This window comes from Alligator mississippiensis, chromosome 1 (assembly GCF_030867095.1).
Source record: "Alligator mississippiensis isolate rAllMis1 chromosome 1, rAllMis1, whole genome shotgun sequence".
NCBI classification, from domain to species: Eukaryota; Metazoa; Chordata; order Crocodylia; family Alligatoridae; genus Alligator; species Alligator mississippiensis.
The window spans coordinates 388,186,711-388,214,299 of record NC_081824.1 but is presented as its reverse complement, the minus strand read 5'-3'; the positions used below and the strand labels follow the sequence as shown (position 1 = coordinate 388,214,299).

Below are 27,589 nucleotides of genomic sequence, written 5' to 3'. Positions count from 1 at the left end.
TTACAAGATAAATTAGATTATGCTGTCAAATGCTAAAACTGAAGTTGTTCTAAAAAGGTGAATTTCACAATGCTTCTGATGAGACTTGCAATCTAGACCTCTCCTAACATTTGCTCATCCCCCTGGCATTCTCCCCCACAAAGTAGAAAACTTGATTTTTCTCATAAAGAACAATTATAGAAGTATCCACTTTGAACATAGTCTACATATGGAAGAATAGGAAGACCCTGCTGCTCCTGGATGGAGAAATGGAGCCTATTCTTTAATTATTTCAGGAGTAATAGCTTGCTGACAAACTGCCAGGGATACTTAGAATTTTAGGATGAAATTTCCTCATCTTCTTTTGTGGATCTGTTAAAGGGAAGCACTTATAATTCTAAAAACATTTTTACTTTGTCCTTTCTCTACTGAATGCTCTACCGAATAACTTTTCTCTTTATGCCCAGATGAATTTTTTCTATCGACTAGATGCTAGAGAGATTCATATGGAAAGAAAATACTAGAGATCAGGTATTTAGCCCATGACACATGTTACACTTACGTTACAATTGCCACGTTAATTGCACCATAAATTGTGATAAAGACTTCTAACTTGATTAGTGCCTATGCCTCCCTATCTTGGTTGCCTATTTTGATACTTCCTGGTCTTGAATAATGTAAAATATACAAACCAAAATTACAGATAAGTAGAATACTTTCTCTGCCTATTAAAAATATCACATCAAAAAGTGGATACTGAGAAATAGAGGAAGCAGAAATACCTCGGTAGCAGCAACTTATTTTTACCAGACAAAGGGAAATAATGGTTTTCCAAGATTACAATTCAGACACTTGCTGGGTAGCCAGTCTTCTGAATTCAGACCTAGAAAAAATAAGTCTCTTCTAGCTGTTTTTATTAATAAAGCAACTTTTATTACAGTTTTTGAGAGGACAAAGGAAGAAAACATGTGCCCTATGTCTGTTAAATAAACTACTAAATCTTGTTTAAAGTCTGTCACCATGCTACAAAAAATAACTTTACAAAGTAATGAATAACATCCAGGCTGATTTTTGAAATAACCTCACTAGAATAGCTATGCTTTGGTAGTAATTTAGTGGTTATTCCTAAAATGTGTGTAATATAAGTAAAACCAGACTGGAATGCTCCAGCGCTCAATTTTTAAGCTCTCAGACTGATATATCTAATAGATGGAAATCTTTGTAAAATGCTAAATTTTTAAAATAACCAAGCGGAGCCCTCTCACCACTGCAACTACAAAACAGAACTATTGTAAAGTGAAGTTGATTTTTAGCACAATAAGTGTGATCTAAAAGACAAAACTTTTGTCATACCCTTCTTTAAACAATAGACCAATCACTAGACATCATGACAGGAATGAATGGGGAGTCACTGCTGTTTGGGGGACTGGTCATGGGTCTTGGTGTAAGGAGTTTTAGAATGCCTTCTTTTATCTACTACTGAGCTCCTGACCTTGAGCAAGTCATTTTTCTGTTGCCTGTCCCCTCCACCCTTTGCAGTGCTTCTGAGACTGGGGTCTCTGGCACATGTTAAATTTATGATTCAGTTACCATGTTAATCGCGCTACAAGTTCAGTTGATTTATGCTGCCATAAAGTGGCAAACCAGCCACAAAGATGTTACACAAAATGTGTGGAACTTTTTCTCAGCTCATTTGTATGGTGTGCTGTAAATTTAACATGTAGCATGCCTCCATCTTGTAATGTTGTATAGGCATTGGGACAGAAGTTGATATTGGGACTGGGACAGCCCCAGTCCTGAGGCTGAAAATGGGCTTCTCGGGGAGTGGGTTGATAGGTTCCCCAGTGTGGGAAGGAGTGGTGAAGGGCTTCCCTGCTGGGAACCCGGCAACCACCATGCTTGACGGACTTTCCCCTGCAGCCAACATAGGGGCTGCAGGACAAAGCACTTGAAAATGCCACATCCAAGGGAGATGCAGGGCACTAAGTTTCACACACAATTTATAGATTTCCCAGGGCACTGGGACCCTGGAGTCAAGAAACGTCTCCCCAGTCCCATGGTCCTGGTGCCCCGGGTCATTTAAAAACTAATGCATCTTTCTTGAACCCTGGGGATCTCTTTTAAATGTATTTTAATTGCAGATTTGTAGTTTATTCAACCCTTTAAAATTTTTGAGCAATTTAGAGTGATTTATCAAAAGTTTCCATTTTAATTTCTAATATTTTAGGTTTTAGCAGAAAATTATGAAGACTATCATTGGCTCTTTATTTTTTAGAATTCTTGAAAATTTCTATTAAGCAGTACATAATTTTGAAAAAAAATATTTGCTATGGAAGACTGAAGGAAACAAGTTAGATAAATGTGCATGCACATTTTTCTAAACATGTCATTACAGATGCAAACCCAATTTGTTTTGGCTGTATACCCATTCCAAATGTTGGTGTTTTTGTATGCTCCCACTTCTTGTCTACCAAGTAAAAACTTGAGCTACAGCAACCTACATTCACCTAAAAGATGAGACATCTGTACTAAGTGATCCAGGACATACCACAGTTGCTGTATAGGAAACAGTGGCATCCCCCTTTTGTGGCAGTGCAGCTTAGGCTCTGCACACACATTCAGATCATCCAGAACAACTCTCGTGGGTTGGTTTTCCTGAGAGAAAAACTGACCTGTATAGGAGTTCAAACAGAGAAGCAAATGGTGTTTTTACACGTGCTCCAGGTGTAGGAGCGGGGGGAGCGCTTTAATTAAAACGGCTCCAAGAGCTGTTTTAATTAAAGTGCCCACAGCATCTCGTGTATCAGTGTCCTCACACTTCAAAAGGGCAGCAGGGGCACTTTAAAGCTCATTAAGCTTTAGTTAAATGCCATTGCTGCCATTTTGAAGCATGGGGATGCTGATGCATGAGATGCAGAGGCTGGGTAGAACGCGCTAATTAGCACACTCCAAGGGACACTATTACTCGAGTCTTCTCCGACCTGCTGTAGTTACAGCGCGTCAGAGCAGCCTCTGGGCATATCTACAGGTACTCAAAGTGCCTGCAGTATGAATGCTGGGCTAAAGCAGCCCAGAGAGCTTTGCAGGCTCTCTTTTATAGTGAATGTAGGCAGGGATTGTCAGGGGAAGTGGGAGGGGAGGGTTTGTGCTATGCAGTTCTCCAGCCATCCCCTTCCCTGTGCTGTGTTGGAGCCCAGCTAAGGCTGGGTAGGATATGCTTGTATGCTTCCTGGCACCCAAGTGCTGCAGCGTGATTCAGACAGGGAATAAACAAGGAGCAGAGCACACCCTCTAGGTGCTTCAGTGTTGGGCTTCTCCAGCCCGAAACACTCACGGGGCACACGCTGCTCCCTGCTTGGTTGGGAGTGATGCAGCTCTCCCTCCCCTGTGGGACACAGAGGGAGAAGCAGCAAAGCACATGGGCTGCCTGTACAGAATCTGTCACCTGTGAGAGATTCTCCAGGGAGAGGCTTCATTCTAGTTGTTCCCAAGATATTTTTCTCTGAGTGGCCATGTTACACTGGGAGAAAAATTATACACTTCTGTACCCTTGTGGTTTCTCCTAGGAGAGCAGGGATTCTCCTTGGAGAAGCTGAACATATGTCCAAGCCTTTAGATAATTCCATTGATCCTTATTCAGAAAACTCTGGCAATAGTATATCCAGTCTTTAAACAAAAATAGACCACTGTTTTTAACTACTCTTAAATTGACAGGATGGATCTCAAATTCAGACAGTTTAGGTATACATGTGTATACATGTCTGAAGTGGTATTGTGATTCAGGAGTGTAACAATCAGAGTTTTTAGAGACTGAAGTTAAAGCCGATCTATTTACTGGGTTCCAACTGGGCTGCTTCCTTAACTGAAACCAGAACTGCAAACTGTTGATTGCAAAGTTGTTTAGCGTGCCCTGAGAACAGCAGTCTTGCCTGGAATGTAGTATACTCAGATTTTAATCATGATAGCAGTAGTTAATGTTGGAAATGGCAAGCTGAAAAATAATTGTTAAAAAAATCAGCTGCTGTAAAATTTTGGGTTTCAAAGGTCTTTGGTTTGTGGGGATGTTACGATTTACTAGTTGAGAGGACCTGAAGGAGTTTTCAGTTACTTTGTCTTCCCAGCTCACATGGAATGTATGGAAATGTATTTAGATGTAGCCCACATTTCTGTAGGACTCTCCTTTCTTTCTCTCTCTCTCTCTCTTTCCCCCTCCCCCCCCCACTAGCTGTTCATGTGATCACCTTTGTATCTTTCCCAAGGTTTCAGTTGTATTTATCTCTACTCCAAATATTGGTCATAATTATGAATTTTTTTTAAATGTTAATACTGAATAACTTGCCTTATATAGGATGTGAAATTATGTTTAGTTGCAATATGTATTATATGACATGATCAAAGATTAATTTTTAGACAGACATAAATGTTTCACTTATACTTCTAGTGAAAAAAATTGTATAGACATCTTGTCTATCCAGTTGTTTAAAACACCTGACTTCAACAATTGATATATTCAAAATTCAGTTATTTCCATAGTTACATAGATGTTAGGGTTTGGAAGGGATCTTACAGATCATCGGGTTCAGCCCCCCTGCACTTGGGCAGGAAAGACTGCTGGGGTCAAATGACCCCAGCAAGGTGGACGTCAAGATGTTTTTTGAAGATCATCAGGGTGGGTGACTACCACTTTGATTTATCATTTTGCACTGTTTCTTGCATATTGGAATATATGAGAGAGATGCAACTGCTCCAAGTATGTGAGGAATGAAATAACTATTTACAGTTATAATACAGAATATGCTAATGTCCTGAGTTTCCATGCAGATTCTTATTCATGAAGCTCTTAAGTTCATAAAGAAATGCTGTTTCTTAGAATGAAGCAGAACTATAGAGGGTATTTAGTACTTCTTGGCTTATGAGTCTGTCTTGCTTAATGATATCTGGGATAGAGAATAGCATTGAGTTGTGCCATCAGAGAGTTGCCTGTTTAGAAACAAATGAAGTGATACTATTTTTAGACAACCTGTCTATTTAAATAAGAAGATGTATATTGGGCAGGCCATAGTGGATTTTATTTTATTTTTTTCAGACGCAAACTTTTTTGAAAAGAATTGGGTGTTTGAAAATGAATTCAGGTAGTCCTGCTTCCTCTAAGGCCATTATATATTTATATATATTGATCCTCCAAACTGGTCACTGTAGTTATCTAGCATGGCTTCCTACAGGTCATCAGTCATATTTTCAGTAGGATTCCTGGCTGAAATAGCTTTGAGACAGAATAACTATAAAACCAATAAATTAAACATGAAAGGGTATTTAGGATTCTAATCTAGGCATTTCTCACATTTTAGGTCCTACAAGAAATTTTCACTTACTAGTTGCAAGAACACTAATTTCAGTCAAAAATTAGACTGGCTTCTCTAAAATACTATATTCACATTGGTAGAATATCTTTTGGATGGTAGAGAATGATGGGTTTTATAACTGCTGTTCTTAAATATCAATTGGTGACATTTCCTTCTGCTACTGCAAGAAGCACTTCAGCCAGCAGATGGCGAACTGGCTATTTTAAAAACACTCAGTATTCCAAGCATTACTGGGGAATGACATGCTCATGGAGCTCTCTTTTGGGGGAGAGGATAATTAAAAGTAATCTAAAAGCCCAAATAATTAAAGTAACTACTTGGGAAAGCTTGAAGTGGTGTATAAATACAGAAACTAGCATATTTCACATACTATTCTCAAGTTTAAAAAAAACTTTATAGGAAATGGATAAAATTGTTTGAAACTTTAGTTTTTTAAATTAACTGACAAACTGTATTACCTGTTTAAAGATGCCATCTGGGCAGGAGCCACAGCTGTATTACCTGTTTAAAGATCATTTTGCTGACTTTAATGATGTTCACTGAAAAGCTTGTGTAAAGATACTACAATTTGGTAGTTGTAAAATCTGTTATGATAGAACCTCACGCTGGGTGCATCTACACAAGACACAACATCACTGTGGCAACGTAGCTCATCACTATGGCAACGTAGTGTTGGTGGGCACAAACCACGATGCCGACGCTACCGCACAGTAATTCATTACTACTGTGCAGTAGGGTTGGAAACGACCTATGCAACATTGGGACTATGCAGTTGGGCACATGTAGACATGCCCACTATCTACTGTTGAGTGTTACGAGTGCTTGTTACCTTAAGTAGTGTTCAAAAACAAAATGAAGATTTTAATTTTGTCATCTGGATACTTATGCAGGCACACACTATATGTATACTGTGTTCTGTTACTTCAGGTTGAACATTCAGTCTTCTTTATCTGACAAGTTGAAGAGTTGAAAGGCATGGTTCAGAAATTGACCAGCCCAGCACAACGATTAAAACAAGGGACATTTGTTATTTTGGTATGCTATTCAGATGATATTTGTGCAGTGACTGAAAAAATAACAAAAAAGGGCCTTGTGCAGTAGATGTGTACCTACCTTTTGTAGATGTGAAAACCGCATTACAAACTGACTCATCTGAGACCTGAATATCAGTAGCAATGCTAAAACTAGAATTTGGTGGGTTTTTATCTTCAGTCCATTAGATCACACTGTCATTTTTTAACCAGTGTCTTCTCGTTTGAGAGAATACCATAGTATCAAGGTTTCCTTGAGGAAGTTCTCCTTCTGAGTTGAGGATTACACAGCATTTATCACTTAAATTGGTATTTGAGTTAATTTTCCTCTTTGGAATATAATTCTTGTATACTAGAGTATACTTTGAGGGAACGTAATGTAAAACTTGTTGACAGGTGGTAGTATCATGCCAGTGCCATTAAAGGACTTGGTTTCTGGCCTTCATAGTGGAATCCAGAAGCCTGAGTTAGGTAGGCTTCCGGTACAGTACCTGGGGAGAATTAGGCACACCTGAATATACAGATCAGCCAACAGAAATCACTAAGCTCAGTGGTATATCTGAATTTATAACCTTTTCAGAGTTTAGGTACCTTTCTGGGCTTAGCAGCGAGTGTCTCTACCCACAAAGATCTGGGGCCTGGAACTCTCTTCATAGAATGGATGTTTACAGCTGTTTTCCAAAAGTATTTAGCAGAGCAGTGTTTTATTTTAAAACATGTCTGTCAGAGTGCATGCCACCCACTTGTATATGATATCCTAGAGGCTAGAATAAATACTTTATTAGGAAGTGGGAGACCTCGCCTTTAAGCTACCCTCATCCTTGGGGATCATGATAGGGAACATAACGGAGCAAGTTCTTCATTCTGTATTATAGGTGAACGTGCAGAAGTCCAACCTGATTTGTTTCTGAACTCTAATCTCCTGAAAGATCAATTCCAGTCTTATCCTCATGGTTGAGGATTGTTCCATACAACACTAAACGCTTGCTTTTACATTTCTCAGCTATCTGACCTGCATCTGTGGTGATACATACCAGATTCCACCTCAGATGACTACAGTCCTGACTGCAAACAATCTGTTCTCCAGGAAAGCATCCTCTAAGCAAGAAAATGTTGCTTTTCTTGTTCAGTCCTACCTGACTTTTTGTGGAGTGCCCAGTCCAGTGCGTGCATAGGACTTCCTTTCCTCTCATCACACCTGTTGGTGACTAAACTGGGAAGCTCCATGATCTCCAAGTGCAGTGTGTCTGGACAACAGAGGAGAAGTGACTCTAGATCTGTGTGCTGGAATTCAGTATGGAGACCATGTGAAGCTTTCCTCTGGCATACACATGCGCATCACGTACATATCATGACAGATCACACAACTCTAGTATTTGCATCAAGAAATGGTGGTGAATGATCATTCTTACTAGCCAGTCCTCTCCCCTTTTATGGAGGGAAACAATCAGCTGGTGCCTTTACTGTCAAATAGCTTGTACTCCTAGCTCCCATGTCTCCAGATCACTGGAGTGGACATCACAGTATATTCATATCCCTATATCACAAGTGAGAGTAAGGAACTCTGTTCTTCAGTTAGTCTTCCTGAGTCAAGTTGCCCAAAAATAAATTTGCATGTACTGTATGTCAACAAGAAGCATACCAGTCCTGCTTTATAGACCTTTACCTGAGCTGCTTCATCAAGAGTGTTTGTTTTTTTTTCTTTATCTCCTGTAGTCAGGAATCATTCTGTGCATCTTCTCACCCACATTACTTACCTTGCAGAGCACCCACAGATGAGACTTTGCTCCTGTTGGCCCCTGTGTGGTTGAAATGGTTTTCAGGTACCAAGACATTCTGATGTCATGGAGGGAACCCCAGGACTGTGTTTCTAGTCATAGACCATTTACTCAGAACCACACTCTGCATCCAGCTTGGCTGCTGGATAACTTTTTGGGAATGGAGTAGAAATTTTCTTCATTATGTCAGAGACGTTCTTAGTCATAGCAGAAAGTTTGAATTAATTGAGTCCTACTAGTTCCGCAAGTTAATTATGCTCTGTGTTTATATAAAAAAAAAAAAAAAAAGTACTATTCTACAGTTTTTTGAGTTGTATCCATTGCATCCCATACTCTTTTTTCCTTTCTGAGATCATTACACTGCAATATTGTGGTGGTGAGGGAACTGAGTAGAAATTAACACTGCCTTCTATTCCTTTGCACGGAGCATGAGTGAGAACAGGGCCATGGCATGCTCTACATACACTGCTACTGAACTTGAATGAATGAGGTGCATGCATAACCACACTGAAGATGTGGATCTGGACAACACATCTTGAACTTTAGTTAATGCTAACTTCCTTTGAATTATGGTGGGCTGATGGTCTTTCACTTCTTGGGCAAAAGTTAGGCTAGTTTAAAAATGGGCACACCATGGATATCTATATATTTTTTTAAAGAAAGTGGCAGCTATGAGTGCACTTTTTTGAGGAGCCCAGTCCTTTTGGTCTTAATTAGATTAGGGCTGTCCAACTTCTGAATGACCCCCTGGCCTCATGCTGGGCAGACTGAAAGCCTCTTGGGCTGATACTGTGCAGGTTGCACATAGCACTGTGTGGCTGGGGGCCCTCCCTCCCTAATAACTATATTGTGCTGGTGGTGCCCCCAACTTGAGCCATGCCAGTGCCCCCACACCCAACATACTATGCTGCATACCGCCCTCCCCACCCCGCTTTGCTGCATGTATCTCTGTGCTACACAAGGTCCCCAAGCCATGGACTGCCTCAGCCCCACAGGCTGTGCCCCCTCACTCAGTCCCAAAGGGCTGGAGCCAGCAGCAGAAGCTGAAGGAGGAAGGGGGAGGCTGGTGGTGGCAACAGCAGGAGTGCAATGGAAGGAGCAGCATGCAGACTAACCTGTAGGCCACTGGTTGAAAAATGCTGCATTAGACCATCTCTGAGAACTTTTTGATTGAGTCCCTACAGAATTAAATGCAGAAGAATGTCTAGTTTCTGATGGGCTTAGGTGATGTGATGCTTGAGGCAGGATTATTCCTATCCTCACCATCCTATAAAAGTCCTTGTCTAAGCACACACAGCACACGTGTGTGTGTGTGTGTGTGTATACACTTTTAATCTTTCTGGAAGCTGAAGAAATTGGTGCAACTTCATGATCAACTTGTGTCTCTGGAATAGTCTCTTATGGGGTGGGGGAAAGGCAGGGAGGGGAGGAGGAGCTAGAATATAGAGAAGTGAATGAATCAAAAGATAATGTATATAAATAATATCTGGAAGCTAAAAATAAAATTGGACCTTTTAAGCTGTTTCAATTGTAACTCGTTTATCAAGGGATTTATCATCATTGTTATTAGAAGTCTTTCAATTAAGTAGTGATCTTTCTAAAATAAGTGCTCTGTTTCACAAAGTTGTTTTGTGTCATTCAAGACAGGTGAAATTCTGTGGCCTGCGTAATTGAGGGGCGTCTGATTAAAGGATTTAAGTCCATTTTGTGCTAAAATCTAGGAAATGCACTTGTCTGAAATACTACTACTTTTTTTTTCCTGCAAATGTTGCATGCATATTTCAAAAGACTTTATCAGCCTCCATTCCTTTAAGCAAACCTTAAATCTGGATTTCTTTATGGATTGACATTTGCCATTCACAATAATCACATTGTTTAAAGAAAAAGTACTCATTAGGTAACTTATCAACAGGATTTCTTCAGCCTAATTCCTTACCTCCACAGTTTTTAAAACTTCTGTTTACTATATTATATTTCAGGCAAACCATTATTGTATTTACAAATTCATGCAAGCAAAGTCTAACTCCTATTAAAGTAAGCAAAAGAATTGCAAAACATTTTATAGCTTGGCTTGGCATTCCAGCGTGGATGGAGACTATTCAGGTCTGTCTTTCTAAACCAGTAAATACTCAGATCTCTTGTCATGTAAATTGTTCCAGTTGTCAGATACCTATATCCATATGGAGGCTGTGCAAGGACCTGCAGGAATCCTCATTAATAGAATTTTTAGGAGTATAGTAGTTAGTTGGGACATACTGCTGTATATAGCTTTGAGTTTTATATACTATATAAATGTAAAATGTCATTCCATCTTATCAGCATTTTGTGTCAGTCCCTTTTTGCTGTGTAGATCTCTGAAATCAAGGTATCAGTTGTATAAATGAAGTATTACAGTAATAATCTCCTCTGCTTCTCTGACCCCCCCACACTTGCTGCTGGTTTGTTCCGGCCTCCATTTCTCTGTCTGGCTTGTTCTTCTTTTCTGTAGAGCTGTTGAGGTTTACTATGGCCTGATAGAAAAACCCATTAAAGTTGTAAGCATTACATTAGATGGTAAAGGCAGGTAAAAGTTATTGGGGAAAGCCCACATTCCTATCTGTGGGTGGGCTGTTTGCCCTTCACACTTGCCTCTGAAGGAGTAGTAGGGGCAGTTGCTCAGTAAGGGCAGCAATGGGAACAGTCGCAAGAAGCCTATTGATCCTTTGTTGCAAACTGGGCTGGCTTTACTATTGAGATACCCTTCAGTTCCACACTCCTCTCAGGTTTTTTCTTAATGGATAAACAGCAGAATAGTAAAGATTTACCCCTTGAGTAACTTTTTATCTCATTAAACCTTAGACCAGGGGTGGGCAAAAGTCTGGCCCATGGGCCAGATTGGGCCTGTGGCAGAGTTCATTTCCCAGCAGCCCCTGTGGCAGCAGCTTCTTCTGGCTATCAGTGTGAGACCCAAACCTGCTGCCTGGGCACCCTGGCCCACCAACCCCACACCCACTGCTGGAAGCAGGACCCATATAGGCAGGGCATGTAGCTAGGATGGGACAATGGCCAGGAACAATCTAGGTGGATTGAGCTGGGGAGCCCCTGGGATGTTGAGGGGGCCAGGGCTGGGACATAGCTGTGATCTGCTGCCTGCAGACCCATGCAATGAGTGCAGATTCCATGGACGGGCATGCAGGGAGTGGATCATGGCTCTGCCTCAGCCCCACGCTGTCACCACCCCAAGATAGTCCCAGAACAGCTCTCTGCCCAACCATGTTCCCTAGCTGTGGTTCCTGCCCAGATGGTCTCCATGGGCTGCTGGGAATTGGAGTCTGTCCGCTGTCCAGATCCACCATTTTGCCCTCCCCTGTCTTAGACTGTCCATCTCAGTACAGGTTTTGTAGTGCCATCTAAGGAAGCTTGCCAGCTTATGAGGCATATGGTTTGTATAGTCTACATAAAATTATATGGCTTGCATAAAATTAGAGGTCCCCTCTTCCTCAAAGGCATGCCCAGAGTTACCAGTTGCTCTGATAATGGCCTTTATCATAGAGAGTCTATAAAGTAAATAAAACAGCAACAAGATTTTTATACAAGCAAGATAAATCACACGAGCAACAACAACTAAAAATCAAAGAAAGATCTCACTCTGCATCTCTTGCTAAAGTATAACACCTTTTTCTTTGTACAGAAAACTCTGGTGCTTTCCTGACTTTTTTGCAAGTGACTTTTGTGCTTGCAGTACCACTTATCATAGCTTCTGCCAGCTAGGGGACTAAATCACCTGTACTTGCAGACTTTTTTTTTTTTTTTTTTAAGTGCTTTACTGGAAGAAAGGGAGCGTTACGTCAACCCAGCTTTGCAGTGTCTGTAAAGATCATTTGCTTCAACAGGGCTTTTTGGCTCTTAGCTAAAACTGATTCAATCAGCTATTATAAAAGCGCAAAAAAAAGCCCCATTAAAGTGCCCGATCTTTACAGCCATTGGGCAAGCTGGGTTGTAGTACTGTGCTGCCTCTTCTGGGCATGCCCAGGGCTTGGCACAGAAATGCACCAAGTTTAAACTAAAACATGTTTTGTTTGTTGGGTTTTTTTACATCTGCAAGCACCCCTAAAGCATAGGGATTTTTAGATGAAAAGCCTTTTCCCAAGGCACCCCTTAAATACATAAACTTATCTTCTCATCTGTATTCTACTCAGTTCTTAGGGAGCATGTGTATATTATTATGCAAATAACTCCTTCCTCCCAGATGTATATCTGTCTTTCAAGCCAGGATCACCTGATTTACAATTATACTGTCTGTAAGGCATTTAGGCTGCTTGCAGACTGGAAAAAAAACCAAACAAAACCTGCTTAACCAGAAGCAGCAATGCATTACTTCAACCCCGCTCTGCAGCGTCTGCATAGATTGGGTACTTCAGCGGGGCTTTTTGCTGCTTTTATCTAAAACTTATCAGCTATTAGGTAGAAGTGGCAAAAAAGCCCCACTAAAGTGCCCAATCTGTACAGTTGTAGGGCAAGCCAGGTCCACCTAATGTGCTGCCTCTTTGGGCATATGCTGGGCACGGTGCAGGAGTGCATGAAGTTTTAAGTAAAGCACCAGAGTTCGGGGGGGTTTTTAAATGTCTGCAAGCAGCCTTAGAGATTTTTACATCTTTCCAGACAGATAGACTGCCAATTCAGTTTCCTTCACTATCAGTTATTCAGTGAAGCCTCCTTCTTAATGAAAAATATTTTCCAATGGTGAAACTAGAACTTTATTACTCTAGTGGAGTGTATTTTCAATACACTTATTGCTGAATTTAACATACACCTTCTGTTATACCTGCGTGTATCTCATTATGGAGTTAGAGCTGGCTGACTGGTCTCAGCATAACTAAATGGGGAATAATTCATTGAGTTGTGTGGTTCTAGTGGATTCCTGCATGGTTCTTATCCTTGTGCTGTTCAACATTTTTATCAGTGACCCAGAAAAAATCCATTACTAATAAAGTTTACAGAGGACCCCAAGACCTATGGAGTGGTAAACAATGAAGATGGACTGGGATAGCTTGTTAAGCTGGGTGCCAAACAGAATTCTTCTTTTAATTATCAGCAAATGTAGGCCTTAAAAGTAGGAACAAAGAATGGAGATGAAAGAATAAATGGTGATTCTGGGAAGCAGTTATGCTGCAAAAAACTTTTAGGGTGTTCATGTGGTAGATGATCAGCTGACCAGGAGTTTCCAGTGCCTTCCTTTGGCTAAAAACTAATGGGATTTTTGGATATATAAACTGAAAGTAGAAAGGTTATATTACCCTTGTGCTTGGTAGTAGTGTTGTGACCATTGGTGGAACCCTGTCTACATTTCTGGTGTCAATTCAGGGAAGATGCTGAGGAACTGGAGAGGATTCATATAATCATGAGAGAGAGGAAAAAATTGGAGAGGCTCCTTCATTGAGAGCCTCTTTCTTACTCTGTGCTGTTACCTCTGTAATGTTTCCCTTTGGCCTTTTTCCCCCAGCTTTCTTCCCCCTCCCTCCTCTACTTTACCTTTTTGTTTCTCCTTTCTACCTATTTATATTTTCACTACTTCCTCTCACACTTTAAGCTTTTCATTTCTGTTTTCCTGATCTCCAACTATTTTCTTTTTCACTGACAGCCTGTTTACTACCTTGTATTCTATCACTGTAATGTCTCCCTTACCCCTTTTTTCCCCTGCTCTCTTTCCCCTCCCCTCTATGCTTTACCTTTTTGTCTTTCTAATTTCTACCTATTTACATTCTCACTGACACCCTGTCACACTTAGCTTCTCTCACTTATTGGAGTCTCAGAACAGCAGAGACTCCCTATGCCTGAGGAAGCGTGATTGTGCCCAAAAGCTTGCTAAGAACTTCTTTCAACTACTCAGTTGATCTAATAAAAGATATCACGTCTACTCAAAGAACCTTGCCTTACTTGATGTAAGCATCTAAGTCAGGAATTGAACTTTGGTAGTGAGTTCTTCAGTATAGCTGACAAAAGAGTATCAAGAACCAGTGGCAGAAAGTTGAAGCCAGACAAATTCATGCTATAAATAAGGTGCAGTATTTTACAATCAGGGTAATTAACCAGTGGTATGAGTGACCAATGGCTGTGATGAATCACTGCCTTAAAAAAAAAATAAAAAAAAATCAAATTTAGATTTTTTTTCTAAATGGTACAGTCAAATAAGATTGTATGTAGTTAAGTTTTCTCTTCTCTGTTAAACAAGAGGTCAGACCAGGTGAACATAAGGGTCTCTTCTGGTCTGTTAATTCTGAGTCATTTTTTCTAAGAAAAACTATTTGAATGGTTTAACTTACTACTCCTGCTTCCAAGGATATGGAAGAGAATGGAGTAGAGCCTTAATCTTAATCTTAGTGGCAATACTGCTAGTGACCAAGTAGTTCAAAAGAATAAGTGAAACGCTTATCAAAACCAAACACTTTGCTACAATGAACTTTCAATTTGTATTACACTCTGTTTAAATTAGAAATGTACCAGTCTGAAAACCCTGCGTTGTATTGTGGTACTGATTTAATTTGTTTTATATCACAGATCTATACCGCATTCTTTTCTTAAATTGCATGGAAAACTCATGGAATGCAAGGGTGAGGACAAAATACTTTTGTGTGCGTGTGTGTGTGTGTGTTTAACTTGTCTTGGAAGAAGTAACTATGACTTAAGTCACCTACTTCCTTTCTTATGCATCTATTGCACTTGACTTTATTTTATAAATGTGAATAATATCACTGTTTTTTTTTACAGATTTTTATATCATACCAGATGGGAATTCCTTCAGATTTGGACCAAGTCCATATTTATTTCCATTCTTTGTCATATTGTTCAAATTCATCCACTCTTAAGCACTACTTATGTAACATCTTTGATGTCTGTTAAAGTGCAGTATCCAATACAGGGGGAATGGGTGACTTTGCAGCTTCCTTTTTGTTGTCTCCTACAGTAATTCGGCTAAGTGTGTTCTTTTTTAATGTTTATGTAGTCGTCTTCGTCTTTGCCGTCCTCACCATCATCCTCATCGCAGCCTCCGTTTAGCCCCTGCAGAACGAAGGCTACACCTTTGTGTCGCTCTGCATCCCTCTCCTGGGTCAAACGTAATCATGTAGGTCCTGCAAAGGCTACCAGTCCATCAATCCGTCTTCGTCGCTGGCGGCCCTTGATACACCATCCATCTGTTGGGCTTCATTCTGTTGTAAGTGTAGTCCATCTTCAGTCTTTCCTCCTCCTGACATGATTGGCCCTCTGTCATGTAATGTCAGCCTTCAAGGAGCTCTTTTTATTGTGCCTTTTTAGACTGCTTAGGATTTCTTTCCCCAAAGAACAGGAAGCATAAATCAGTTCATGCTTTGCTCTCCTGTTTTTCCACTTAGTTTTTTCCATAGGCTTCATCCAACTTCTTCACTTCATCTTTATTGTCTTTCAGTTGAGTCTGCTAAATCCACTTCCTAGTAGCTTATAATTCTTTGCCATATAATATCATTTTTCCATGTTTTTATTAGACACAATTTTAGTCTTATCCTGAACTCATTTTCCTTAAGTCTGAGTCTTCTTTCGTGGTCTTGGGTATTTCAGCAATAAGGAAATGTCTCCTATAGTTCAAAAGTGGCTTAGGTATTTCACAGCTTATTCCTTTCTATCATTTTCTAAAGCTTGTTCTGTGGTTGATGGTGAAGATTTTCTATTAGACCATGGCTGCTCATCAAAGACATGCTCCATCTTTCTTTTTTCTCTTCAGTCATTACGCTTAAATATTCATGCACTAATTGTTCAATATGTACTTATTTATATTTAGTAGGCAGTTTAATTTGTGATATCACAGATCCCTTCTAAAGTACGAAACAGAAATGGAATTATAAAGTGAACTTTCATAAAATCAGCTACTTCGAGGAGAGTCTGTAGTTTCCAAAGTGTGAAAAAGACATCTTGAGAGAGAGATGGGTACTGTTACTTATAACTGGGATAACTGTATTTTTTAAGATTTATAATCAGTTAAATTTGTCGCATTGAATTTGCATTTGATATGTGTGACTTTTGATTAAACTGAAATAAATCTGACCTACAGACCACTCAAATACTCAGCCAGAATAGACAAATCCTTCTTGCTTTTTAATGGAAAGTGCTGCTTCAGTTCCCAAGTACTATTGTCTTTTTAGAGTTTTGTCATCATTATTGGTATATCTCTCTCTTTCCCAGGCACCTGTCAATTTGTATAAAACAACTACTCTCTACACACAAGGCAGTGTTTGAGAACTTCATTAAACTTCCTAGTTTTATACTTGAGGCTTTACCTGGTTTGTAACATGTAACTTGAGAACTGTGGCATTTTCCACTGAACAAATTAAGAGAAAAGTGGTTACGTTGTCCTTGATGTTTTCACTAGTATGAATTAATTTTTGCTCTTTACTCATTTTAATATTTGACTGGGAATATTTTGGGGATTTTTAAGCTTAATTTTAAAATTTTAGAAGTAATAGTATATATGATAGTATATATGAACTGATGGAATATCAAATTCTTTGCCAAAAAAGGTAGAATGTGGGAACTAGTAGAGTTTGGGAGCTACTGCTTTAAAACGCCAGTGTAAAAGTTGATTGTAGTGAATACAAAAAGGTTGGAATCAAGGATACGGTTATAGGAAATTCTTGCAAGGTGTACTAGTATGCTATGCTGTGAACATAAGTTTTTAGTAGTCTGTCCACTATGTAATCCGGGAGTCCAGTTACATCTTGCTTGCTTAAAGCACTAAAAAAAAAACAAACCCCTGTCGTGCATTTTTATTTAACCTCTCCAATTATAATTTTACTCAGGCCCCCTCTACATGTTACACTTAAGGTGTGATTAGCTACGTAAATATACCTGAAATTGAGACACAGCTACGTGTTCAACCAATTTATGACATGAAAAAACAAGCAATAAGCTATGAAGTTATTCCTCAAAAAAGTGTAATAACTTGTTCTAATTACTGTTAATTACACCCTTGTTCTAATTACCTCATCGACTGAGGGTCTCCCAACCACAGGGGAGCACCACCCGCTTCCAGCCCCACAGCTGACAAGGCTTACAGTGGTGGCAGAGTTGTCAGCTGTGAGGCTTGCATCAACAGTGGTGTTCCCCCGTGCTGCCCCTGCTGTGAACCTCATAGCCCACATTGTTGGTGGGCTCGCAGCAGCACGAGAAACACTGCCGCTGCTGCAAGTCCCACACCTCTTGAGTCTTGCAGCAGAGACAGCATTGTCCCCACTGTGAGTCCCACAGCCAGCAATGCTCGCAGCAGGGGCATTGTTCTCCCTGCTACCCCTGCTGCAAGCCCCACAGCCCACACCAGCTGTGGGGCTCGCAGCAGGGGCAGTGTGGGGAACACTGACAGTAAAGCTTCATGGGGATATAATCATGCCTCCTGCTATGCACGTGTGTCCTGGCAGCAGGCACAATTTTGTGGATCATGCATTAGATCCCATTGGAACTTTACCTGCACATGTAAAAGGGACCTCAGAAAATTTAGGTTGGAGACATTTGAGTTAGTCATTTCTGACCAAACAAAATTTAACTTGAAATCATGATTTGAACCGATTGCTTATTAAATGCCACTAAGTTCTGTATCTTCTTCATTCTGTTGCAGTGGACTTTTTGCTCTCCATGTAACCGATTAAAATTATCCTACCTCATTCAGGCATGTAAAATATTTGTGAAAGGTCTGTTACTTGTCTGCCATGGTGGCTTTTCTTTTTACCTAGCACTTAAGTTGTAATATGGTAATTCTGCTTACCGTTAATTTTTTTCTAGAGAGATGGTTTTCATTGATTAAAAGAAGCAATTAGACTATGTTGTTCAGTTCCCTTCTAAACTGATAAATTTGCATAGATAAATGAAGCTTTTCAGTTAGCTCTTTTGCTTTTATGCTTTCACCCCAGTGCGTTACTTGTTCAAGGGAAATTGTTTTAAGTGGTAGTCCTAGACCTCCTCATGCCACTTGCTTACATTTAATTTTATGCTACAGTCTTAAATACGAGCATGCACTAGTCTTTCCCCATTGGGAGAGTCAACCCTTTAACTGCTGTGCCAAAATATTGTTTCACATTTTGGCCCAGCACTTTTCTGAATAGTCGTTAGATTTGTTTGTGAACCCAATGTTTGCAAGCTGTGAAATGTGGTCATGGGCAGATCTAGAATTTTGAGAAGTGGGTGAGCAGATGGTGTGGCACATCATCCTATTTAACATAATACATATTTTTTTCTCCAGTTAAAGAGAAAACAACAGGTTTTTAATAGGGGGCTAGGAATATATTATTCAGTTTAAGATCAAAGCAAAAACGCATGTAACTAGCAGAATGTGTGCTAATTTAGATGTTACATAAAGCGTTAAAATGCAACAAACTAAGCAAAAATAGTGAAAATAGTCAAATGTATTGTATCATTATGATTAAATGTACATCTCTCATTCAGATTCATCGAACACAATCTAGCCTTCTTGAGCATCATACTAGTGCCTCCAATACTTGAATGTCAGTCATTTCTACACCTTAGTTAATAGTACCACGCTTGACTTAAGGTTTTTAGCTATGGAACAGGAATGAAATATTACCAGGAATGGCTAACAGACAGCAAAATTACAGAAGAAAAGATAGTTTGAATAATGGAACACCAGGACAATTAAAAAGGGGAGAGGGTCACCAACACCTGTGGAGTGGGGAGAGATTAGTAGGAATCAGGGATATGATAGTAAGCACTGAAGTCAATTGAATAGAAATGCCCAGGCAATTGCATTTAAAGTTTGGGTGAAGCAGGGATCAAAAGGTGGGGCAGTTGCAGCACTGCAACCCTGCAGATCTGTTCTGGACATGGTAGAGTCTATCTAGTCAGGTTTTCTGACTGGTGTCCTGTGTTCCAGTCCTGGACTCAGGCTCTTACCTAACATCTCTTTTTGAAAGATGGGGTGCTGCTGTCCCACAGTCCTTAGCCCTGAATTGGTGTTTGAGGCCTCCCAGACATTTATATGCCCTACACCTAGGCTTTGGGTCTCTACCTAATGCTTTGAGGACAAGGGCAGGAAAGAAAGAAACATGGGTTTAGCAAAGAAATGTCTTCAATAGTATAGACACATGCGAGTTAGTTACTTGAGCATAATATGTCTTGGCATACCTTCTCCTCCTTTGGTCTTGCCAGTTTCATGGCTTGATGTTTGTCAGTATTTCAAGCTGGGCAGAGTCCATTTGCTCCCTCTGTTGTGTAAGATTTTACATATGACAGTGGTTGACACTATATATGGAAAAGAACCTTGCTCTTATGTGGGGTCTGTCCTCTGTGTCATCTGCTCAGCTTATAAACTCCACACCCTTGGGTTACATTTGCCACAAGTTAGAAAATCCATTGTCCCATAAACCCACGAGCAAGTAATTGAGCCAAAAATGATGGTTAATTGAGCCAAAAATGATGGTGCTGGCTTACTATAATAATGGATTAGCCAGGTGTCAGATTCTTTCTGAGTATGGTCCTGTCTGGAATACAGCACAATAAACTTGGTCTATGAATAGCCTAAATATTGTTCAGCACAATGTAAAATGGAAATTGTAGTTTAACAGACACACTGCATTCTCTTTTCTTTCCTTCACTTAAAAACTCACTAACTGCCATGGCCATCATCTTAAATTCCTTCTACATTCATCTCACTTGGGTCCTTTTCACTTTCTTGAAAATCCAACTTCACTGTTCACAATCTTTTTTTATAGTAGAGTGTTGGTTTTGCACCTGCTCTGCTTGGTCATCCAGTGCTTTGTTTTTTACACCCTCCATTGTCAGTTTATCTGTTTTTAACATACATGATTGGTACACTTGTTACTAACTGCCTTCTTCATGTGACCATCCCATTTGAGCAGTTATCCATTTGTTCTTTTATTGTAACAGCTCAAAGTCTTTCTGCTAACTTTGTTACACCATCTCCAGTCTCCTTGTTCTCACTGTTTTAATATACCAGCTTCTTTCTAGTTATTGCGACCTGTAAACAGGGGTCATCTTTAATTCTCCATAGCCAGGCAAGTTCTAAATTCAAAATTGAGCTTTTTCTTCCTATACTTAAACTTTTTATTTTCCCATCTTTCTCTGTAGTCTCTTTCCATGTGGGATTTGACATTCAATGTTGCTTCATCAAATTCATGCAGTGTGCAGGAACCATATCCTAGCCCTTCACTTGCATGAAATTCAAGATTCTTATTCTTCAAGGATACACATCATGCTCACTTCTAGCTTTTCAACCAGGGTCTCTTATCTTGCTTCAACAGGGAGGAAAACCTTGATGCTCTTCTTCCAACTTTTCCACACTGTCACTTCAACTCTTTCAAGAGAAAGCACCATACAATAATTCTTAGAGAAAATAATGTGAAATTTGTTATGTCATAATGTATCCCTTCTGCCCAACCCTTTGTAGGTCTTTTGTCATTGTTTGTAAGCCGTTTGCAATGTGGGGGAAAAAAAGCCAAGCATTTTTTTTTTTTTTCAAATAATAATAAACTTTGTCAAAAGTGTAGTTTTGAGGTGACTGAAATAATTAATGAGTTTGCATCACATTCATTAAGGAATTGAACAAAAAAGGAAATATGGAAAAGTAAATGGGTTATGGTACCTCTGGGATGTTTCTGTTTTTTCAAAACACTTTTTTGTTTTAAGTAGACATACTTAAAAAAAAAAAAGTAAAAGGAGTGAATCTAAACAAAAACAGTGCTCTTTTACTCGCACATTATTTGCTTAAGATTTTTTTTCTTTCTGGTTGATCTGAAACAATTTTTTTCTGTCTGTATTTCAAGTATCGTGGGTTCTACTGTAAGCTACAAATGGATAGATATGTATTATGTCATATGTCTCACTGTTTCTTTAATATATTCATGAATAATTTACAACAGATTAGGAAGAATTTAGTACGCCATCAAGAAAATAATTTTTTCTTAAAATAAAGTTATCTTAAAAGTGAGAAAGGAGAAATAGCTTCTCTTTGTGGAACCAGTCCATTATCCATGAAGTTAGTCATCAGCAGTGTTGAAGCCTTTAAATTTACAGCACAAATTTCTGTCACTTTGAGCTGCTTTAAGGGACTAGCCACTAAAGGAAGATAAAATATGAATTTTTCAATGCGTTTTGTAGCTATTTATTAAACATTGAAAATGGAAATCCACATTCTCAGTAAGTGAGCTCTTGTTTAAACATTTTCCCCCATAACACACTTCCTACTTCTCTCATTTCATTATTCATATCTAGTTGTTTTCTCTTCTTCCTCCATGTTGCCTGGGTACCAGCAGGTGAAAAATCTGAGTGCACCAGAATGTGTCTGTTCCCAGTTTCTGTACATGACTTTACAGTGGTACTAGTAGCAATGTGAATTGGTTATCAGGATGTCCTGCTTAGCCTTTATAGACCAGTAATGATGTCAGTTGCACTGACATCCTATAGGACTGGTCCTATAGTTGCACTCCTATAGGACCAGTTTGTTCCATACCATCTTTAGACATTTTAGTTGGCAAACTCTAACAGCAGGCATGATGCTTTTTCAGGAGCTGAAACCTTGGTCAAATGTGTGGCTGCTTTATTGGAATGTCTCTGATAGAAGACAATCTCCCATTGCAAATTTGAAGCCCTCTAGTCCAGTAGTGCTCCAGCATGTGGGCAAGATCCTGCCTGCAGAGCTGTCACCTGATTCTTGGGAACTCCTCCCTGGGTCTGGATATTTCATAGATTTCATAGACATTAGGGCTGGAAGGGACCTTGGAAGATCAAGTCCAGCCCCCTGCCCCAGGGGCAGGAAGTCAGCTGGGGTCATAGGATCCCAGCAAGATAAACATCCAGTTGACTCTTAAAGGAATCCAGAGTAGGTGCTTGCACCACCTCTGGTGGCAGTCTGTTCCAGGTCGTGGGGGCTTGGACTGTAAAGAAGCTCTTCCTTATGTCCAGCCTGAAATGGTCTTGGAGAAGTTTGTGACCATTTGACCTTGTCATCGCATGGGGCACTCTGGTGAACAGGCATTCCCCCAGATCCTGATGTACACCCCTTATATACTTATAGGCAGCCAACAGGTCCCCCCTGAGCCTGCGCTTTTCCAGGCTGAAGAGTCCTGTAGCTCTCAGCCTCTCATCATAGAGTGGCAGTGGGGGAGCAGTGGTAGGATTCAACCTCGACAGCAGGGGAGTGGGGAATTGTTGCAGCCACAGCTTTCCTGCTGCCAGATTTCTGGGTCTATGGAGAGCCGTGGGCTGGATGATGAGGCCCCCCCACACACATGCTGGATTGCCTTGCTCTAGTCTAAAGCGTATAGTTGCTAGAGGTTGAGATTACATAGTTGTAGAGCAAAACTTACTTTGGCTGACTTATTAGAAATGACAGTGCTGTGGTTTTTGTTGGGTTTTTTTGACAAAAAAATTGTTATCCTGAGCCAGACACCTGGCATGTAAAACTTCAGTATAGAATATTTAGTTTGGCAGTGTCCTAAGGAACTGAAAACAGTTTTATTGTGGAAGACATGAAGCAGACTTAACTATGTAGTCTTCCTGAAATTGGGATGGACACTTAGCAGGGTTTTGTATGTACTCCTTGCTTACCTTGGCTTTCATGATGGATCCAGAGCTAGGACAATCAGGAGAGCTAGGTAGGAAACAGTCAGCACATCCTAAGTCTTTTGAAGATTTTAGTGTAAATCAGGGGAGAAAGTAGACAATCTTAAACTCATAATTTTCCAAAATGTTGTTGTCGTCTGCTAGTTTGGGCCCAGGCACAATGCATTCCGGTATTTATGGGAGTTCTTATGTGCAGTTATACCACCACATCATGGGCCTAATTAGCTGCATTCTATTGATTGAGGAATGAGGAGGTCTGAGTTCTGATCTTAACTACTTATTGTGGCTTTGAGTGAGTTATCTAGCTGCAGGCTTTCTCAAGTTTGGAAATTGAGGTATGCAGAATTAGGGACCACTTCAGAAAACATTTATTTGCTTACCGTAGGTTGTTTTCCTGTATGTAAAGTGGGTATGACACTTCCTTTTTAAAAATATTTTGACTGTTACCAGCAATCTAGACATGCAGTAACATGAGGCAGAGTCTGCAGACCTGCTGCTCATTAGGTATAACATGATATGCCTTTGCCCTCCAAGAGGTAGGGGCAGCTAAACTCTTGGTTTTTGAGTGGCATTAAGGCTTCTCTTCTGTTACGAAAAAGGCAGGAACGATAGAAAATAGGTCCTCTCAGTCTGTTTAAGTATTGGAGATGTGTCAGAAATGAGTGGTTTAGATATTCTGATCTTTTGCTATACAGAGAATCTTTTTGATTCTTAGCAATTCCTCCCCTTAAGGGGATAGTTCTTTGCATTCTCAATTTTTATTTTTATCTATATGTTGGATAGTTTCTTCCTCTTAGACCTATTATTTCAGGCTGTTTGGAGAATCAAGTAGATCTCTCTCTGAGGCTGGCTGTAACAATGCCCTCTAATTCTTCCATTTCCTTGTCCAGGCATGTATCTCATTTAAGTCTGGACACTACCTTACAACAAAATGTGGACCAGTTTGTGTTGCAGTGACCCATCAAGGGGACACTGCAAGGCGGAAGACAGACGGCTAGTTCTAAATGTGTAACTTCATAAAGGGTATTGACGAGGAGGGAGTTTCAGTCTCTGGTTGTATGAATGAAGTTTACCTGAAGCTGTTACTGATTAAAGGGGAAAAAACAATTCTTATTTAAATCTGAAAAAGAATCGTATGACTCATACGGGAACACTTTTTTTCATTTGTAGGGGTTTATGCTTCCCTCCCGCTTGACATTTTTGGTCTGTGTTGATTATACCTACTTATGCTATCTTTTCTTCCACAGTTCCCCGACTGAACTAGGAAATAGTCAAAATAGGCATTTTGTTTCTTCTCCAGGCTGGCTTCAGGCTTGAGAATGCTACTGTATTGGTTTGCTCTAGCATTTCTTCCAGGACTGGAAAAATTGTTTAGGGATGCACCGGTAAAGATTTTCTTGGCTGATATTAACCAGTCATATCAGCCAATACCTATCCAATAACAAATTTGGTTTCATGTAACGCTGGAGGCTGCTGGAAAGCACCAAAAAAAAGTTTCAGTACTTTAAAATGTACTAACACAGGGGTTGTCCCCTGCAGCTACGTGTACCCCTGGGGGTACTTGGGAAAGCCCAAGGGGGTATGCGGCAGCGCATGCGAAGCTAGTGGCATAGAGAAGTGGGGGTACTTGAGCTCAGGAAAGTGGAGCGGGGCCACTGCTGCTATCCATCACTCTGTGCCACTGCCAGGTACCGCTTTCCTGTGCCCAAGTATCCCCACTTCTCCACGCCACCGGCTTTGCATGTGGCCGACCATCAGCATCAGTCCAGCCATATATGCAGTGGCAGCGCTGAGTATATAAGTGGCCACTGCGTGTGAGCTTCCTGCGCCACCACCACATGCCAATGGGGGTGGGGAGGTTGCTGATGGCTGGCTGGCCAGCCACGAAGTTGGTGGCACAGAGAAGCGGGGATACTTGGGTGTGGGAAAGCAGTGCCCGGTGGTGACAAGGAGTGTATCGATGGTAGTGGCGGCCATGTGCGAGTTCCCTGTCCTGCCGGTTCCGCATCTGACTGGCTGTCATCCGTCCCCACCCCGCTCTCTGCATCCAGAAGGGGTACCCACCAGAAGAGGTACCCTGCTTTAAAAAGGTTGAAAACCCTGTACTAACATAAATAAACCTTTTTTTGGTGTGCTCCAGCTGCCTCCAGCATCACTTGTATCAGCATCCCAGCACTTAAAAATGGTGGTGGGGGCTCTTGAACTAAAGCTCATCAAATGAGTTTTAGTTCAAGCACCACCACCACCATTTTTAAATGCAGGGGTGCTTTTAAGCAGGACAGAGCCAAGTGCAGTGAGCCAGATGTGGACTGCCCACTGTAGACTCAGGGCTCTCTGCCCTGCTGCCTTTGCCCCAGGAGCCCCAAGCTGGCCATGTGTTCCCTGCCTACCATGCCTTCCCCATGGGGTGTGCACAGTGGCGGGGGAGCCGCCCATGACTCCATCCTGCTTTCGTCCCCAGTCCCAGATCCCATGCACTGCCCTGACTGGGAAGCGTCCTCAGCCCCACTCCCTCCCTCACCATGAGGGCCTCTATCTGCCCCCCTCACACCCCTTCCACTCCATAGATTCACCTGCAGAGAACTGCTCTCCATGCTGCCCAGCTGTTTTCCTGGCCACGTGCATGTGTGAGGCTGCTCGCATGCATTTGATGCCCCCTGCATCTTGCTCCCAGCAGCCCCAAGCAGGACCCCTTGCAGGGTAGAATGCTTCCTACCTGAAAGGGGAAACCCACCATTTCCCAAGGGAACCCAGGCATCTGGGGGCCCTGTCCCTGCATGCGAGAGGGAACCCAGGTATCCGAGGACCCTGGCCAGAAAGCATAATTGATTATATTTGTCAGAGAACATTATCGGTTACAATGGCCAAAAAAGCTGATAGCCGATAATGTAAATTTCCCTTTTATCAGTGCTGATCTTATATGCAACCAGTATATCAGTGCACCTATAATTATGTTTCTTTAAATAAAAGCTGAAATCTTGAAATGTAACACATCAGAGAGAAATTCTGTGGTTGTGGAATATACAGGTCATGACTAATAGGAGAGGTGTTGCTGTTTACATTAATGTTCTTTTTTTTAATTTAATGGTAGATGAGCCATTGTGTTTCTTGTAAGACAAGGATTCTCTGTAGCAATATAACCTTACACTAATTTTCAGATGCTTTATTCAGATCATTCTTAATATATAAATTCTTAATTTATATATTTGCATGAATTCTCTTGATTTTTGTTCGTTTCAAAAATTTAGTTTCATTCTTGCTATTCTGTAGTCTTACTCATGGTCTAAAATGTACTTGTCTACCAAGCCATTCTTTGTGTAGGTCACATGTTAACTAAAATAGAGATCCCTGACACACTAGTGCTGATGGTTGTGGTGTTTTTTGTTTGTGTTACAGGCACCAAGTTTAGATGAAAAAGTAGATCTTCACTTTATTGCATTAGTGAATGTAGGCGATCATCTTTATGAATTGGGTAAGAACAGTTTCTTCCATGTTTCTCTTGAAACAGATGCAAGAGGTAATCTTGTAATCTGTAATAACATTAGAATGTGAAATTACAATAAGTAGTACGATATTAGTTTAAAATGGACTTGGGTTTGTCTTTCTGGCAAATAAGTAAACTCATCCTGTTAATTTTTTTAAGAGAAGTGTTTATTTGATACAAAAATATCATTAAATTACAGCTGTACTTTACAAGAGCAGGAATAAAGATGCCAATTCTGTAAGATATTTTCTTAATTGAGAAAAACACTTAAAATTATGATATTACTGAGAAAAACACTTGTTTTTTTTGTTTAGTTTTTTTAACTTCAGTTGAAGGGGTTTTTTTTCTGGTTTCTTGGAATAGGTGACTGAATTATTTCTCTGATTATCATGTTGCATAATACAAGATAGAAGTAGCTAAAGCCATGATACTAATACTATCAGTCAAAATGAGAATTATTCACAAAACAAGTACAAGTAACATACCAGGAATTATTAACGTGACATTCAGTTATGGCAGGCTGGCTTTATTTTAAAATACCTTTTTTCTGCTTAGTATTCTAAATAGCAATAAAACATCATTTTGATCTGATTATTAGGTTCCGCATTTGAAATATTCTGGCAATTTTGCTGCAGATGCAGCAGCACTAAGTTCTGCTAGGATTCTTTAATACTCTTAGTTTAATACTTGTTGCTGGGCAACCAGCCTTTCATTTCAGACACTTCAGAAGGCTAGTTGAAGCAGCGACTTGAAGACAGCTATCAGTTGGAAATGGAGTAGAATAAAGACTGCATATCATTCCCAGTATAGTGCATTCCCCACCACTTAAAATGCCCATGGCTAATAGAGGGTAGCTATTTAGGCCCCTGGTAGATGTTTATTTAAATGCACAGTGGGATTTGAGGAATTTTATCCCAGATTCCAATAACTGTGTGTCCTGCCATGCCAAATTTCCAAGATGTAGCCCAGGGGGACATGTGATTTTGGGGATCTGGCATAAAGATTTTTCTGATCCTATCCAGAGCTTTAAAGGCTTGGTGGGCAGCCTTGTACCAGATAACTGTTTGCCAGTGGTGAGCTGCCAAGCACAGCTTTAAACTTGCTAGCAAGGAGCCTAGGATTGCGATCCTGGCTCCCTGTCACCCTCCCAGACCTTTAAAAGCCATGCCCAACAGACGAGGATTGGGAACTGGTCCTAGATGTTGGGCTGCCCAGTATGACTTTTATTCTTGCTGGCATGAAAGGAGCCCATCATCTGAGACTGCCTTCTCAGTTTTGGGCTCCCCATGGGAAATTTAAATGAGTTTGCAGGCAGCCCCGCATCAGAAATTAGCTCCTGAGCCCAGTGTACGCCCAGCT

At 40.5% G+C, this 27,589-nt stretch overlaps 1 protein-coding gene across 3 annotated transcripts in view; it reads left to right on the top strand.

Moving 5' to 3' along the window:
• Window positions 1–27,589, top strand: part of UCHL3 (ubiquitin C-terminal hydrolase L3) — a 61,179-nt gene that overhangs the window by 29,965 nt on the left and 3,625 nt on the right. For all 3 annotated transcript variants that reach the window (XM_014610469.3, XM_006269300.4, XM_019488586.1), the window contains one exon: window positions 26,143–26,218. In XM_014610469.3, the coding sequence (XP_014465955.1) occupies window positions 26,143–26,218 (76 nt within the window). The remainder of the gene's footprint in view (window positions 1–26,142; window positions 26,219–27,589) is intronic.